The 15,083-nt window shown below is 43.3% G+C and overlaps 1 protein-coding gene across 2 annotated transcripts in view; it reads right to left on the bottom strand.

The window, feature by feature from the left end:
* rbl1 (retinoblastoma-like 1 (p107)) overlaps positions 1–15,083 on the bottom strand; it is an 83,309-nt gene that overhangs the window by 64,143 nt on the left and 4,083 nt on the right. For both annotated transcript variants that reach the window (XM_069884547.1, XM_069884548.1), the window contains exons 2-5: positions 13,264–13,397; positions 11,181–11,381; positions 8,579–8,643; positions 1,450–1,578 (exon numbers count right to left, since the gene is read on the bottom strand). In XM_069884547.1, the coding sequence (XP_069740648.1) occupies positions 1,450–1,578; positions 8,579–8,643; positions 11,181–11,381; positions 13,264–13,397 (529 nt within the window). The remainder of the gene's footprint in view (positions 1–1,449; positions 1,579–8,578; positions 8,644–11,180; positions 11,382–13,263; positions 13,398–15,083) is intronic.

Genomic DNA, 15,083 nt, shown 5'->3' with positions numbered 1-15,083 from the left:
CTGCTATGTCACTGTAACAGCGTTGCGGCTATGTCACTGCAAGTGTTGCGCTAACTGCTATGTCACTGCCACAGTGTTGCGCTAACTGCTATGTCACTGAAACAGCGTTGCGGCTATGTCACTGCAACAGTGTTGCGCTAACTGCTATGTCACTGCCACAGTGTTGCGCTAACTGCTATGTCACTGCCACAGTGTTGCGCTAACTGCTATGTCACTGCCACAGTGTTGCGCTAACTGCTATGTCACTGCCACAGTGTTGCGCTAACTGCTATGTCACTGCCACAGTGTTGCGCTAACTGCTATGTCACTGCCACAGTGTTGCGCTAACTGCTATGTCACTGCCACAGTGTTGCGCTAACTGCTATGTCACTGCCACAGTGTCGCGCTAACTGCTATGTCACTGCCACAGTGTCGCGCTAACTGCTATGTCACTGCCACAGTGTCGCGCTAACTGCTATGTCACTGCCACAGTGTCGCGCTAACTGCTATGTCACTGCCACAGTGTTGCGCTAACTGCTATGTCACTGCCACAGTGTTGCGCTAATTGCTATGTCACTGCCACAGTGTTGCGCTAACTGCTATGTCACTGCCACAGTGTTGCGCTAACTGCTATGTCACTGCCACAGTGTTGCGCTAACTGCTATGTAACTCCAACAGTGTTGCGCTAACTGCTATGTAACTGTAACAGTGTTGCGCTAACTGCTATGTAACTGTAACAGTGTTGCGCTAACTGCTATGTAACTGTAACAGTGTTGCACTAACTGCTATGTAACTGTAGCAGTGTTGCGCTAACTGCTATGTAACTGTAAGAGTGTTGCGCTAACTGCTATGTAACTGTAAGAGTGTTGCGCTAACTGCTATGTAACTGTGCCGCCCTTTACTTTTTTTTGATAAGCATAAAAATTCACCAGTGCTCTTCACCAATGATTTTCATCTTATACATCGGTTCTGGAAAGATTAAAAAAAAATCATTTGGTGCTCAGCTCCAGAAATTGAATCTCCTCCTTGACTTTAATCTTAAAATGAAACACCTGGGACATCCTTACCAGAAACAATTATGAACTGAAAACAGCCAGCCTATAGTTTATAGTCAAAGCTGGCTCTGTTTCAAGATAACTGGATCAAATCTGCTAAATAAATTCAGTTGAGAAAATGAATCAATATTTCTTACTTGTTCACAGTAATAAGTCAATACAATTCTGTGAACGACACCAGCAAGCACAATAGTGTGTTAAGTCTCTGATTGTGGGGTTGAAATAAGAAATGTATTTGGATTGCACACCTCAAGGGGCAATATTCCAAGCTTCTATTGACACCAAGCAACCTTGCACAATGCTGCAGAAAGTGGGCAACTAGCATGGCCAAGTAGAACTCATGAAATAATTTATACGAAAGGCTCAAGAATGATGAAACGTCATGCATCATGTGTGTGTACACAGCAGCTCTTACCCTCAAACTTTGGGTTAAGTAGATCTCTTCTGTTAGGGCATAATAAAGCATTTCCAAACAGAAGATCCAAACAACAGAGCAAAAGGTGGTAAGAATTTACAAGGTCATCGCCGATCATACGGAAATTACCTGTAAAACAATGACATGAAATTATGGCCTGCAGTTCCTTTATAGTTGCTACCCGTGTTTTTTTGCAGTATTTTCTGTTTTGAATTACTAATTAAAATACGCATTATTTTTTGTGGAAAATATGATAACAAATCAAATTTAATAAAGGAAATGTGCCTTGCAACATTTGCTCTTTTTGCACATCCAGCTTCCTGGAAAAGCAAATACCATTGATGTAGATGTTCAGGAGCTTGGATGCCTGGGTGAAGAATGCTCACATACAGAACATGAGAACACAATAACTGCAGATGCTGGAACTTTGAGTAAACAAAGAGGAGTTGGAGGGCCTCAGCAGGACAGACAGCACCCAATGAGGGACATGAATAGTCAATGTTTCAAGTCAGGGTGCAGGGGAGCAACCAAAAGCTGGAACTACTTGTTGCCAGACATTTCCCCATTCCCACACAGACTCAGCCACTGAATGAGCAAGGCCAAATATAAACCTGGGAAAACACATATCACATTTCACCTGGGTAGCCTGCAATGGCATTAACACTGAATATTGCAATTTCAGGCAATCCCATCTCAATCCAGTTCCACTGTTTTCATCTGTACTTGACCTGCTTTCATATTCCTCCACTCCAACATCCTCGCCCCACGATCTCTTCCCCTACCTGCCTCTCTCCACCACTATTTAGCCACTAGCCTATTTCCTCAGCCCCTTCCCACCCTCATCTCCTTTAAAGCTTTATATTTCCCCTTGCCACACCATTAGTTTTGAGAAAGATACCCAACTTGAGAAGTTAACAGTCCATTTCTCTCCACGAATGGCCGAGTAGAACTCATGAAATAAACTCCAGATCCTCTTTTTGTGACATACAGGCCTTGTTTGAACAGAGATACAAGGGCAGGGGAGTCTATCCCAAAAGATTTGTCAACATTTACATCAGTGACAGATGAAAAGCAAAGAATTCTGGAAGTGCGCATGAGGTCACGCAGCACTTGAGAAGAGTGAAACAGGGCTCAGTTCTTTACTTGTTTCTAAACATCTTACAAACCCAAATCTACAACTCCCTTCTTCTTACATTACCTCTTTCCCCAAGCAATAATTATTATTTACAAAAATATTTTGGAATTAATAGACAAAATATATTTTGTGGCTTTTACAATCTGATCAATATCCCCCAGAGTTTGAAACATATCAAGATTAAGATATAATTGTAGTTGATAGAAGTAGGCCCAGGATTAACTCAGAGGGTCATAGTTGCCCTCTTGCAACAGCTCTGAGACGCTCTCTTAAACCCAGACCTTGCTTTAACATTTCAAATCAATTTTACTTGATTTTGCTTCACATTTAATTCACCTGGCTTAATCTTTTCCAGTTAATTCTTGTATAGATGACTTGGGCAAGGTACAAGGGATACAAAGAGTCAGGATAAAACTTGGACCTTGGAGCTCAAATACCCAATACCCAGAAAATTAAAGTACAAAGTTATTATAGATACACCCCGACCTATGATGCTCTGGCTTAGGATATTTCGAAGTTACGATGATTAGAATCAGTTTTGAATGAAGGTAAGCCGGGGTCTACCTGTATCATGCTTTGATGGACCAACACTGTTTTTAAATGTCGCTCTCTCTCCCTCCCCAGCAACAGCACATGCATTCCAAATCACAATGCAGGTTGCAAAGTGATGCTGCTGTCCCTAGTTACATGGCGCCACTTTTGGCTTCCAGCAGGAGTGGGGATGTCATCCTACTGCGCCGGCAGGAACTATTCAGTTTGCTGCTGTACAGGTTGACCCCGAATTACAATAATTTCACCTTACATTGCGAGCTCCAGAACGGAATGCCATCGGAAGTAGAGGTCCACCTGTATTATAGCAATATAACTGCAGTATTTAATAATAATGAGTTTATTGTCATGTACACAAGTAATTGTACTTGGGTAAAATTCTTACTTTCTGCAATCAGACAGTCGAGTAAAAAACAATTATAAAGAGACAATAAATGTAAGATAGATGAATAATAAATATTCAGTGCAAGGAAATAGTGCAACAGTGCAGATAGGTCTTGTTGTGATCCCATTGTACATCCAACTATGCAATTGGATCCTGGATTTCCTTTCCTCCAGACCCCAGTCAGTGCAGATCAGCAAAAACAACTCCACAATCTCCATGAGTACCGAAGCACCAAGGGGTGGTGTACTTAGCACCCTGCTCTACTCACTGTGGGTCTGTGGCAATACCACTATAGTGGGCCGTATAAAATGGAGGCAGTAAGGCAGCATGTAGGAGACTGAAAATTTGGCTGAATGGTGAACTAACAACAACCATGTACTAAGTGTCAGCAAGACCAAGATTGTAGACTTTAGGAAAGGAAAATCAGAGCTGTATGATTCAGCAATCATTGGGGGACCAGAGGTAGAAAGGATAAACAATTTTAAGTTCCTGGGAGTCACTGCCTTGAAGGACCTATCCTGGGCCCATGATATTTAATGTCATCGTGAGGAAAGCACGTCCCTCACCTCTACTTCCACAGGAGTTTGCAGAGGTTTAAAATGTCACTGGAAACGTTGGCAGACTTCAAGAGATGTGTAAAGTGTGCTGACCCAGTATAGACCACTGCAGCACAGAAACAGTGCTGAATCATTTTTTTGCCTAATCCCACTGACCTGCACCCAGCCCATAGCCCTCCATACCTCTCCCATCCATGTAGCTGTCCAAATTCTTCTTAAATGTTAAAATTGAGCCCCGCATTCGCCACTTCAGCTGGAAGCTTGTTCCACACTCCCACCACTCTCTGTGTGAAGAAGATCCCCCTCATGTTCCCCTAAACTTTTCCCCTTTTCTCTTAACCCATTTCCTCTGGTTTCTATCTCACCTACCCTCAGTGGAAAAAAGCCCATCTACGTATACTCTGTCTAACCTCTTCATAATTTTAAATACCTCTATCAAATCTCCCCTCATTCTTCTATGCTCTCCAGAGAATAAAGTCCTAACCTGTTTTACCTTTCCCTGCAACTCAGTTATTGAAGTCTGGGCAATATCCTAGTAAATCTTCTCTGCACTCTTTCTATCTTATTGATATCTTTCCTGTAGTAAGGTGACCAAAACTGAACACAATACTTCAAATTTGTCCTCACCAATGTCTTATACAATTTTACCATAACATCCCAACTCCTATACAAAACTTTGATTTATGAAGGCCAATATGCCAAAAGCTCTCTTTATACTCTATCCTCCCTTGACACCACTTTCAGGAAATTATGTATTTGTATTTCCAGGACCATCTACTCTACCACACCTCAGTGCCCTAGCATTTACCATGCATGTCCTTTTTTGGTTTGTCCTTCCAAAATGCAATACCTCTCATTTGTCTGCATTAAATTCCATCTGCCATTTTTTCAGCCCATTTTTCCAGCTGGTCCAGATCCCTCTGCAAGCTTTGAAAACCTTCTTCGCTGTCCACAACACCTCCAATTTTTGTGTCAGCTACAAACCTGCTGATCCAATTGAAGTGCCAGTTGTTGAAGTAGACAAAGACGATGTGGTCAAACAATAATCATGGCTTTTATTAGCAGAAACTCATGGTACAATAATGAAAGACAATGGGTGCATATACAGTTATACCCAAGGGGTGTGTCCTTAACAGGAGAGATAATGCATAGCCAATGTTAGTACAGCAAGGCTCGCCAGAGGGGAGACAGGCAGCTTGGCAGACATTCACCACAGTCTCCCCCTGGCAGAAGAAGGGTTAAAATCAAAAGGACAGCTGCTAGGGAAGACTGAAGCAAGTGATACATATGGATACCATGTTTGGCATTGAGAATATTCTAAAAGCCAAAATACGCCAATATCTAGCAAGCAATCGAAATATAATGAGATGCTTTATGAATATGTCAGCCTATCAGGTTGTTTACGAATTCTGATGCTTCTTCTCAAAACAGGTGGATCCTTTGCAACCTTGGGAACTGCTACAGTTCCTGGGTCTGTAGTGTGGGAAGGAATGACTTCCGGACCCGCTCCAGAATCACCAGCGTGAGGCAGTGGAGCCCCAGCATGGCCATCTGAAAGCTTACCGGGGGGGGGTACAGTGTCAGTATTCCTGTCTGGGAATTTAACATGAGCGTAGTTGGGGTTGGTATGCAGTAGCTGAACTGGTTGGACTAGAGGGTCTGTTTTACTCACCCAATTCCCCCTTTTCACAGTTGTCTTCCATTCCTGCAGCTCCAGGACGCATTTTCTTGGTGCTTTTCTTCTTATCAGTGGGAGTACTTTTCGCCTTACACGTTTTAGCAAAGTGGCCGAGTTTCCCACAATAGCTGCAGGTAGCAAGTCGAGACGGGCACTTCTGTTTGGGGTGCCAGGTCTTATCACAGAAGTAGCATTTTTCAGGAGTTCGCCCTTTTCTTTCCGTCGGGGTTCCAGCACTCCTGGATGTTTCCTTTTCGGTTTCTAGCATTTCATTGGACTGCATGGCACTTCTCAGTGCTTTGGCTAGAGTGACTGCCTGGTCGTAGGTTAAGGGCTCCGTCTCCAGCAGCCTCTGTTGGATGTAACTGGAGTCAATCCCGTTGACAAAAGCATCCAGCTTCAAGGCATTGTGGTGTTGCTGCATGTTGACTGCCCTGACATCACATTTGTTTGCCAGCGAATTGAGGGCCAGTGCATAGGCAGCATCACTTTCCCCGGGTTTCTGGCGTCTAGTCAGCAACTGGTGTCGAGCAAGTACCACATTCCGTGGCCCTGCATAGTAAGCAATCAGATGTTCCCGGGCTATAGCCAGAGTGGTAGCTCCTTGCGTTACGGCGAAAGGGACCTCACCCAGCAGAGAGTTCAGGTGGCCCCACTGTATCGCCTCATCGACCACGTTGTTTTGAGCCATGTAGTAATCGGAACAAGCAATTCAGTGGTTGAAAATTTCCCTGGCCCTTGGGGCAGACTGGTCGATTATCAGCCGCTCTGGCTTGAGTGCTGCGTCCATTTTTGCTAATAAAATTGAAGTGCCAGTTGATGAAGTCGACAAAGACGATGTGGTCAAACAATAATGGCTTTTATTAGCAGAAACTCATGGTACAATAATGAAAGACAATAGGTGCATACACAGTTATACCCAAGGGGAGTGTCCTTAACAGTAGAGATAATGCACAGCCAATGTTAGTACAGCAAGGCTCGCCAGAGGGGAGATAGGTAGCTTGGCAGATATTCACCACACCAATTTACCACATTATCATTAGGATCATTGATATAGATGACAATGTTCCCAGCACTTATCCTTGAGGCACACCATTAGTCACAGGCCTCCAGTCTGAGAAGCAATCATTCACCACTACTCTCCGACTTCTCCTGTCCAGGCTTTGTCAAATTCACTGGTCACCGTGACAGAGGTGCACCAAAGAAGAAGTACAAGGACTGCCTAAAGAAATCTCTTGGTGCCTGCCACATTGACCACCGCCAGTGGGCTGATATCGCCTCAAACCGTGCATCTTGGCGCCTCACAGTTCGGCGGGCAGCAACCTCCTTTGAAAAGGACCGCAGAGCCCACCTCACTGACATAAGGCAAAGGAGGAAAAACCCAACACCCAACCCCAACCCACCAATTTTCCCTTGCAACCGCTGCAACCTTGTCTGCAGCATCGGACTTGTCAGCCACAAATGAGCCTGCAGCAGACGTGGACATTACCCCTCCATAAATCTTCGTCTGCGAAGCCAAGCCAAAGACTTCACCTTTTCCACCCGAGTGGAAATCCCTTCTAAAAGTAGTGGACACAGCCCACTATATCACAGGCAAAACTCTCCCCACCATCGAGAACACAGAAATGGAACACTGCCGTCGGTAAGCAGCTGCTATTATCAAGGATCCACATCACTCAGGACATGCTTTGTTCTCGTGGCTGCCACCAGGAAGGAGGTACAGGTGCCACACGACTTCTACCTCTAGGTTCAGGAATAGATGCTACCCTTCAACCATCAGACTCCTAAACATCAGACTCATCCTGAGAAGCATTTAAGGACTCTTACTTTGCTCATTATTTATTACTGAATATTTATATTTCAGTATTTGCAGCCAGTTTACATTTCTTTCTTCTTGAGTAGTTTACGATTTCTGTTAATTAGAAATTCTGCCTGCCTTGCAGGAAAAAGAATCTCAGGATTGTATATGTTGTCATGTATGATGACAATAAATCTGAACTTTAAACTTTGGTTAGATTACGAAGAGGAGGTTCAAGAGCCTAACAACTGTTGAAAAATAAACTATTCTTGAACCTGGAAGTATTGGATTTTAGGCTTCTGTACCATCTTCATAAAAAGTTGCAGCAAGAAGAGGTGTGACCTGGATGATAGGGGTCCTTTATGACACACAGAATACCAGAACAAAAGTGATGAATATACCCAATTAGATTTCAGTTAAAACAATTTGTAAATGGTTTTGGAAGAAATGAAAAGCTCAGGGTATGTACAGAAGATTCCTTATGCTACTGCCATGGCTGGGAAGATGCAATAAAGAGAACAGTCTTGAAATATCGAAGCTTTGTCAACTGCAACAGAGTTGAAATATAATGAAGTACATTTTTTCTCTGACAGTGAAGCAGGAACAAATGTTTTCTCTCCAATCAGACCATACCAGGGTTCCCCCTGCCCACATGCTGTACGACCCAACTTTCTCCAGCAGTTTGTTGTTTAAATTGCAAATCCAGCATCTGCAGCCTCTTGTGCCTTCATGCATTTGAGGAAGTTCCATGGTAGTGAGCAAAATAGGGCAGAGGGTGAAAGGTCATTGATGAGTCCTATGATGGTAGAGTCTGACTGAATGGTCTCACCCTACGTTGCGAATGGCTCTGGTTTGTGTATATTGCAGGGTCTTGGACTCAACTGAAGAAACCTGACCTTCCGAGGTGCAATTTAACCTCAACAAGTGTGAGAGAAAGCAAACTGCAAGTTTGTCCTCCATAGTGCAATCTGGTTTCCTGCTGGAAACTCTCAAAACTAATGAGGGAAATAGGAACAGAACCCCTTACCTTTAATGTAGACAAACAAAGTCCAGCAAAAACTAAAAACATCTGTTACACTGCATGGAAGACGCCTGTAAAATAATCAAAATCATGTTTAGAAAAATCACCTCCTAAATCCTGCAGCATTCTCGATTTATCATTTCCCCAAGGCAGTGAGAATACGATTACAAAGATGACAGACCCCTGTGGACACTTCATTCGAATGAACTACTGAAAAGATTGGATCCTGGCAAATCCCCTGTGTCCATTCTGCAAAACCATGACAATGCGAAAGCCCACAGAAAAATCCAACTTTCTGCCAGTCTTTTATTTTTCTATGACTGTCATAATGTGGCAGAGTATGAATGCCCTGCTCCAAATTCTTGGGTATCTGCTTTAAATATTGGAGGATAGTAGGATCTTGACTTGTACAAGAAGCTAATGAGTGGCTCCAGAATATAATTAAGAAAGCAACCAATATGTTAAGGATATTGCGAATTTCTGGAGTGTAATGAAAACCAATGATATCAAAGATTATCAGACTACGTTGAGTGCTGAACAAGCATTGGTTTCAGGATTTAGGGGAGGATAACCCTGCCTCGGAATCCATACAGTAGATTTATTTTCATTTTTAGAAGGTTGTCATGTGAAAGAACAAGCAAGATTGGACTGTGTCCTACTTATGACCCTGCCCATGTGTAGTGACATGGAGATCCTAATTCAAAAAGGGAATGTGTGTAAATTTATCTCCAACATGTATTACAGTTAGGGCCCGAAGCCAGGCTTATACAGGTCGAGGGAGTTGGACTTGGGCACAACAATCAATGAAGACCTGTGTTTGGACAGCTTGACTGGAGTCATTAATGTCAGATACAGTTTGGGGCAGTACAATTTCTCACACCAGCTGTACCTCATACCATAAAAATTACATAAATCAAAGCCAGAAATTTTGGAAATGTGCTTTAGGTGTGATGTGGAGATTGGAACCTTTGTCCACTCTATCTGACAAAGTACGAGGGCGAGATCCTTCTGAGAGGACCTGGGGAACATTCTGAAAAAAATTACAAAAGTGGATCTTCCACAGGATCCAGAAGTGTACCTTCTGGGAAATATTGGGGACGGGAGTTTTAAACTGTCCAAATACCAAATTCATTTTGTGAGGGTCGCCCTATCAGTAAGCAAGAAGCGTATAGTGGTTACGTGGAAGTCTGACTCCCAGTTAAATACCACATGGTGAAATGCAAAGTTACATTCCCCTGGAGAGAATCATGTACAATCTAAGGAGGAAATATGACATATTCTTTAGAGTGCGGCAACCCTATATGAAATACATCGGTAAGCAGATTTGATTCCCCCCCCCCCTTGAATTATGAGTACTGCGTCACACAGAAGATATGCTCTTTTTAGTTCTTTTTTTTCCCCCTTTTGTTACTTATCACCCTGGTTGTTTTTTTTCCTAGGCTTTTGCAGGGGTTGTTGACCCCACCAGTATTTGTATCTGTATAATTTATATGACTGTATTCTCAGTTGTATTGGGGTAGGGGGGTGGGATAAACAGACCCTGAACGTTATATGAGTGTTGAAAGGGATTATATTGTTTGTTTAAATTCTTATGAGTCTATGAAAATTAAAAATAAAATACTCAAAAAAAAAAGGGACTGCATCCCCAGTGTTAAAAGACTACTCTATTTAAACACACCATGTTCTGAGAGGGGAGCAGCAGAGATATCTCAGGTTGGACATTACAGAACGAGGACCATAGTCTCAGGCTAATGTGTTGGCTACCCAAAAATGAGAGATTCAGCTCCCTAGAGGATCTTAGTGTAGCGGTCAGTGCAACACTGTTACAGCACCAGTGATTGGGATTCAAAATCTGCGCTGTCTGTTAGGAGCTTGTATGTTTTTTCTGTGTCTGCACGTGTTTTGCATGGGGGCTCCAGTTTCCTTCCACCCTCTAAAAATGTACCAGGGGTTGCAAGGTGTATTTGGGGAGCATGGGCTAGAGGGCCACAATTGTATGACTAAATTTTTTACAAAATATAAAAATTTTCTAGTTTCAAACCCTCTGGTCACTGAGTGGCTTGTCATTACAAGGCTGAGATTAATATAATTATTTGAAAATGAAAGAATAAAGGGATACAAATGAACAGGGGTGGATGATCAGGGGAAGCAAGGTTAGCACAACACGGGCCTGAAATAACCTATTATCGTGCTGTATGTCTAAATCTAAATAACATGAGGTCACCTTGAAGGGTTCTAGGACCTACCCTTGTTTCTATCTTTTGTAAAATAACATCTTCCTTGTGGCTCTATGGTTCACGTCCTTATTGCCAAAAATGAGCAACATGCTTAGCAGTCAGCACACCACTAGGTCAATTATTTACTACTGGGTTTGAGATCCAGATTAAGATACCAAGACTAAACGGTTAAATAACAGAAACGTCAGAACTGCACATGCTGAGCAAATTCAGGCACTGGAAGGATGGTTGCATCCATGGGGAGAAATGAACAGCTATTTTGGGGCAAAATCCCTTTTTCAGTTGAGGATGGAAAAGAGATATCAAGCATTCAAAAAAAAAGATGTAGGGGAGAGGCCGATGTTATAGGGTACTGAGGATAAATAACTTACCGCTGCTTTCTGCTTCTCTGGAGCCGAGGCTGGTCCTGGGGTCGACTTTGAAACATGTCCAAAAATATAGGCTCAAATTTTCTGAAGATGACTGTTGAAACTTCAAAATTCCTTTCCAACTGTTCAACTCGCTTTCTGAAGTCTTGGGATAAGTTAGCCATATCTGCCCATTTCTTCATCTTGCTAAAGAATTGGATTAGGCTACAAAGATGGAAAAAGTAAAAGCCAGTGAAGGACCATGTTCCCCATGTAAAATACTTACTGATGCAGAGCAATGTTCTACTTTATAGTTGTAGAGCACAGAAACAGGCCCTTTGCCCCATCACATCCATTTTTGCCCATCTACACCTGCATCAGGACCATTTCCTTTTATGTCTTGTCTATTCAAGGCCCACTAAAATGCATCCTCTTCTGCTAGTGTGTTCCAGATCTCAACCAAGAATATTTTCCCCTCAGATCTTTATAGAAACCCTACGATTTGAACTATACACCTTATCCATGTCTTTTATAATTTTATACACCTCTCATCAGGTTACCCCTCAGCCTCCTTCACTCTGGAGTAGCCATTTTCAATTGGGGCCACAGCACTTGTCTTCTTTTCACCTCAAGTAACAAATATTTTTATGTAGTCAGTGGGAGAAAAGTACGTAAGAAACCAAAACTTGATTGCCCAACTTTGAGCAGAGACCTGGGAGGGCCACAGCCCAAAAAAAGGTTGAGAATGGCTTATTCTCGAGGAAAAATCCCACCTAATCCAATCTCTTCTCATAGCTGAAATCCTCCAACATCTGCTGAATCTCCTCTGCACTCCTGCAGTGCAACCACATCCTCATTATAGTTGTACAAATTGATATCCTGGACCCATTTTCAAAGCAGAAGCATGCTGAGAGCTCTGCCCAGTCCACATTTCAGTAAGGCACCATAGGTTCATAAGGATTTCTAACAATTTTAAATGAGCTCATTTGCAATCTTCAGTTTTTTTTTAAAACTGCTGAAGTACAGCAATGTCAAGGGAGTGGTTAGCAGAACATTGCAGATCACCAGTGATCCAGGTTTCAATCTGGTGCTGTCTGCAAGGAGTTTGTGCATTCTTCCCACATATGTGTGGATTTCCCCTGGGGGCTCCGGTTTCCTCACACATTCCAAAGACGTTCAGGGCTAGTAAGTTAATTGGTCACATGAGTGTATTTGGGCAGCACGGGCTCATGTATTGGAAGGGCCTGTAACCCTGCTGTATCTCTAAAATCCTGATTTTGAGATTATAATGTTTATAACATTGAAATATGCTTAGATCCCTCAACAGCTTTACTCTACCCGAGCTCTGCTAACATCTCAATTCTTTTGATGCAGTCTTATGCATCTTCTCCCCAACCTCAACAACGCATATGGCAACAGTGCCCAATACATTACAATCCTGCCCTAAACATCTGCTTCTCTATTTTTTTTAAAACTCTTCAAACTTTCAGTTCTTCATTGATCTACTTCTTTGTTTTAGCTTCTACTCTTTTTCCCTGCTCTCTGTCAAGACTCAGGTAGAAGTTATAATTCAGATTCACTCAATAATCTGAAATACAACTGGCTGCCCTGAAGTTTCCCCCCCATCCTTTAAAATAACCATTTAACTGAATGTAATTGACTACCCTGTTCTTCACTGAGATAATGTAAAATCTGAGGCTAATTTGTTGTTAAGACAAAGATGTACTGGCATGTCACACATTGCTAAATTGTCTACTTCCAAATGTGAAATAGAGCAATCCCCAATACACTTTGAAGTCCAAAGTAGAATGGAATTGAACAGGAAAGTCTGCAGCTGCTGGGATTGTAGACCAGTTTGACAGCTGGAGAAATGGCTCCAGTAAAAGGCTGGAAAAACTCAGCATCTATTGGAAGTAAAGGGTAACCAACATCTTGGGTCTGAGCCCTTCATCAAGTTATTTATGATGTTTGATATTTTTAAAATGACGATGCATTCCACAAGATGACACTGTCAGGAACACACACCATTGTCCCACACCAAAGAGAAGTGGAACTGTACCAAAGGCATTCTCCTGCTTCTAGCTCTGGAGCACGGAATGATCATTACCTTAACTTTGACGAACGAAGAATTCTTGTCAATGAAACGCCATTTCCTTCCATCATTCCTTTGCCAACAGTTGGGGTGATGCTTTTACGACAGGCCACATATAGAGCACAAGCCAACCAATGCAGAGTTTCTCCCTAAGAAAAATAGGTTTATAAACACTGGTTGACTTGTCCTGGGAAGTACAAACAGTCCTGCAGTGGACTACTTTTATTCATTAAAATAGAATTCTTGAAATAGCTGACACGTTCTTGACAAACAACAAACACAGAGAAGGCATAAACATGATGATTTCCAGAATTTACACTTATGTTGAGGGAATACAGATTGTGTCCAGATCCAATCTGAAAAAGTACTGCTAAGTACAGGTCTGCTGGCCCACCATGTCTATGAAGTACTTGTGATAAACCACTGTAATGCATAATTATCTGGTCAAGTATGCCTATTGGCCGGTTGTACCTGTGGCCCCTCCCCACAGGCTCCTGTATAAAGGTGGCTGTTCCACACCTCCCTGCTACTCAGTGCAGGACAGCCGAACAATAAGGATATCGTCCATCAATTTAATTCACTTGAAGTTTTCTACAATGGAGCAGATCCTCCAACCAGAAAAAAAAGGAAATCAACCCTCAATAGCCTGAGGCATCGACTAGCTTTGAAATCTGGCTGCGCTGTTTTGAGGCATTCCTGCCATTCTCCTCTACCATCGTGTGATCAGAAATTGACAAACTGCAAGTACTGCACTCCCGGGTCGGCACCCTGGTATACTCATGATCAGGGACGCCACAACATACCAGGAGGTCATGGACACCCTCAAAGGGCAATACCTATGCAACATCAACTTTGCCTATGATAGACACCTTCGAGCAACAACCCAGCGAGTCAAACTTCGGCAGGGCTTGTGAATGCAAAACTGTGTCCGCCGTGGAGCATACAGAGGACCTGATCCAGGACACCGATGTTGCAGGGATCAGGTTGAATTACATAAGATGGCGACTTTTGGAGCAAGGGGTACTCAGTCTGTGGAGAGCAGTTGAGTTGGCAGGTAGCTCTCAAGAACATGGAGGCCTACTTGATTGACAATGCAGCCACCTCATGGACACCCTGGTCGCAGCCATCCTGGGAAGTGCCATCACCCCTCCGCTCCGCTAATGACCAGACGTCAGCAGCAGTGCTCCACAAAACCCCCACTGACACTCTCGATTGGCTCTGATAATGACCCGACCAAAGCTGCACTGTTCTAGGAACCTCCAAAGTGCTACTTCTGTGGACTGGACAAGCATCGGCAGAAATGCTGCCCAGCGAAGGATTTGATCTGCTCCAACCCATCCCTAGCAGCACTGCATGCAGATCATGGGGGCCATATTCCACATGCGACCACTCCTAGCGCTTCCCGTCCCACACAGCCTCAAGGCCCTGAAGTGGTACCTTGGTTTTATCCTCCTATTATGTTCAGTGGATCCCTAATTATGCAGACAAGGCCTGCCCCCTTATCTAAGCTATGACCTCCCGCAGGGAGAGGAGGCTCGTGCAGCCTTCAACTGCATCGCCCAACATCGCCAAGGCCACTATTCATGCTGTGGACGAATCCACCACTTTTCAGGTGGAAAGCAACGTGTTAGACTTTGCCCTGGCAGTCACCCTTAATCAGGCTGGCAGGCCTGTTGCATTTTTTTTCCACACACCATGCAGGGCCCCGAGATTTGACACTCCTCGGTAAAAAAAGAGGCCCTGCGGTACTGCTGCCATTACCCGGCCAGTAAGAGATTCACCTTGCTGACTGATCAATGCGCTGTCACATTCATGTTCAAAAGTCAACAGCGGGG

The sequence above is a fragment of the Narcine bancroftii genome, chromosome 6 (genome assembly GCF_036971445.1).
Source record: "Narcine bancroftii isolate sNarBan1 chromosome 6, sNarBan1.hap1, whole genome shotgun sequence".
NCBI classification, from domain to species: Eukaryota; Metazoa; Chordata; class Chondrichthyes; order Torpediniformes; family Narcinidae; genus Narcine; species Narcine bancroftii.
This window is presented reverse-complemented; position numbering and strand designations above follow the sequence as displayed.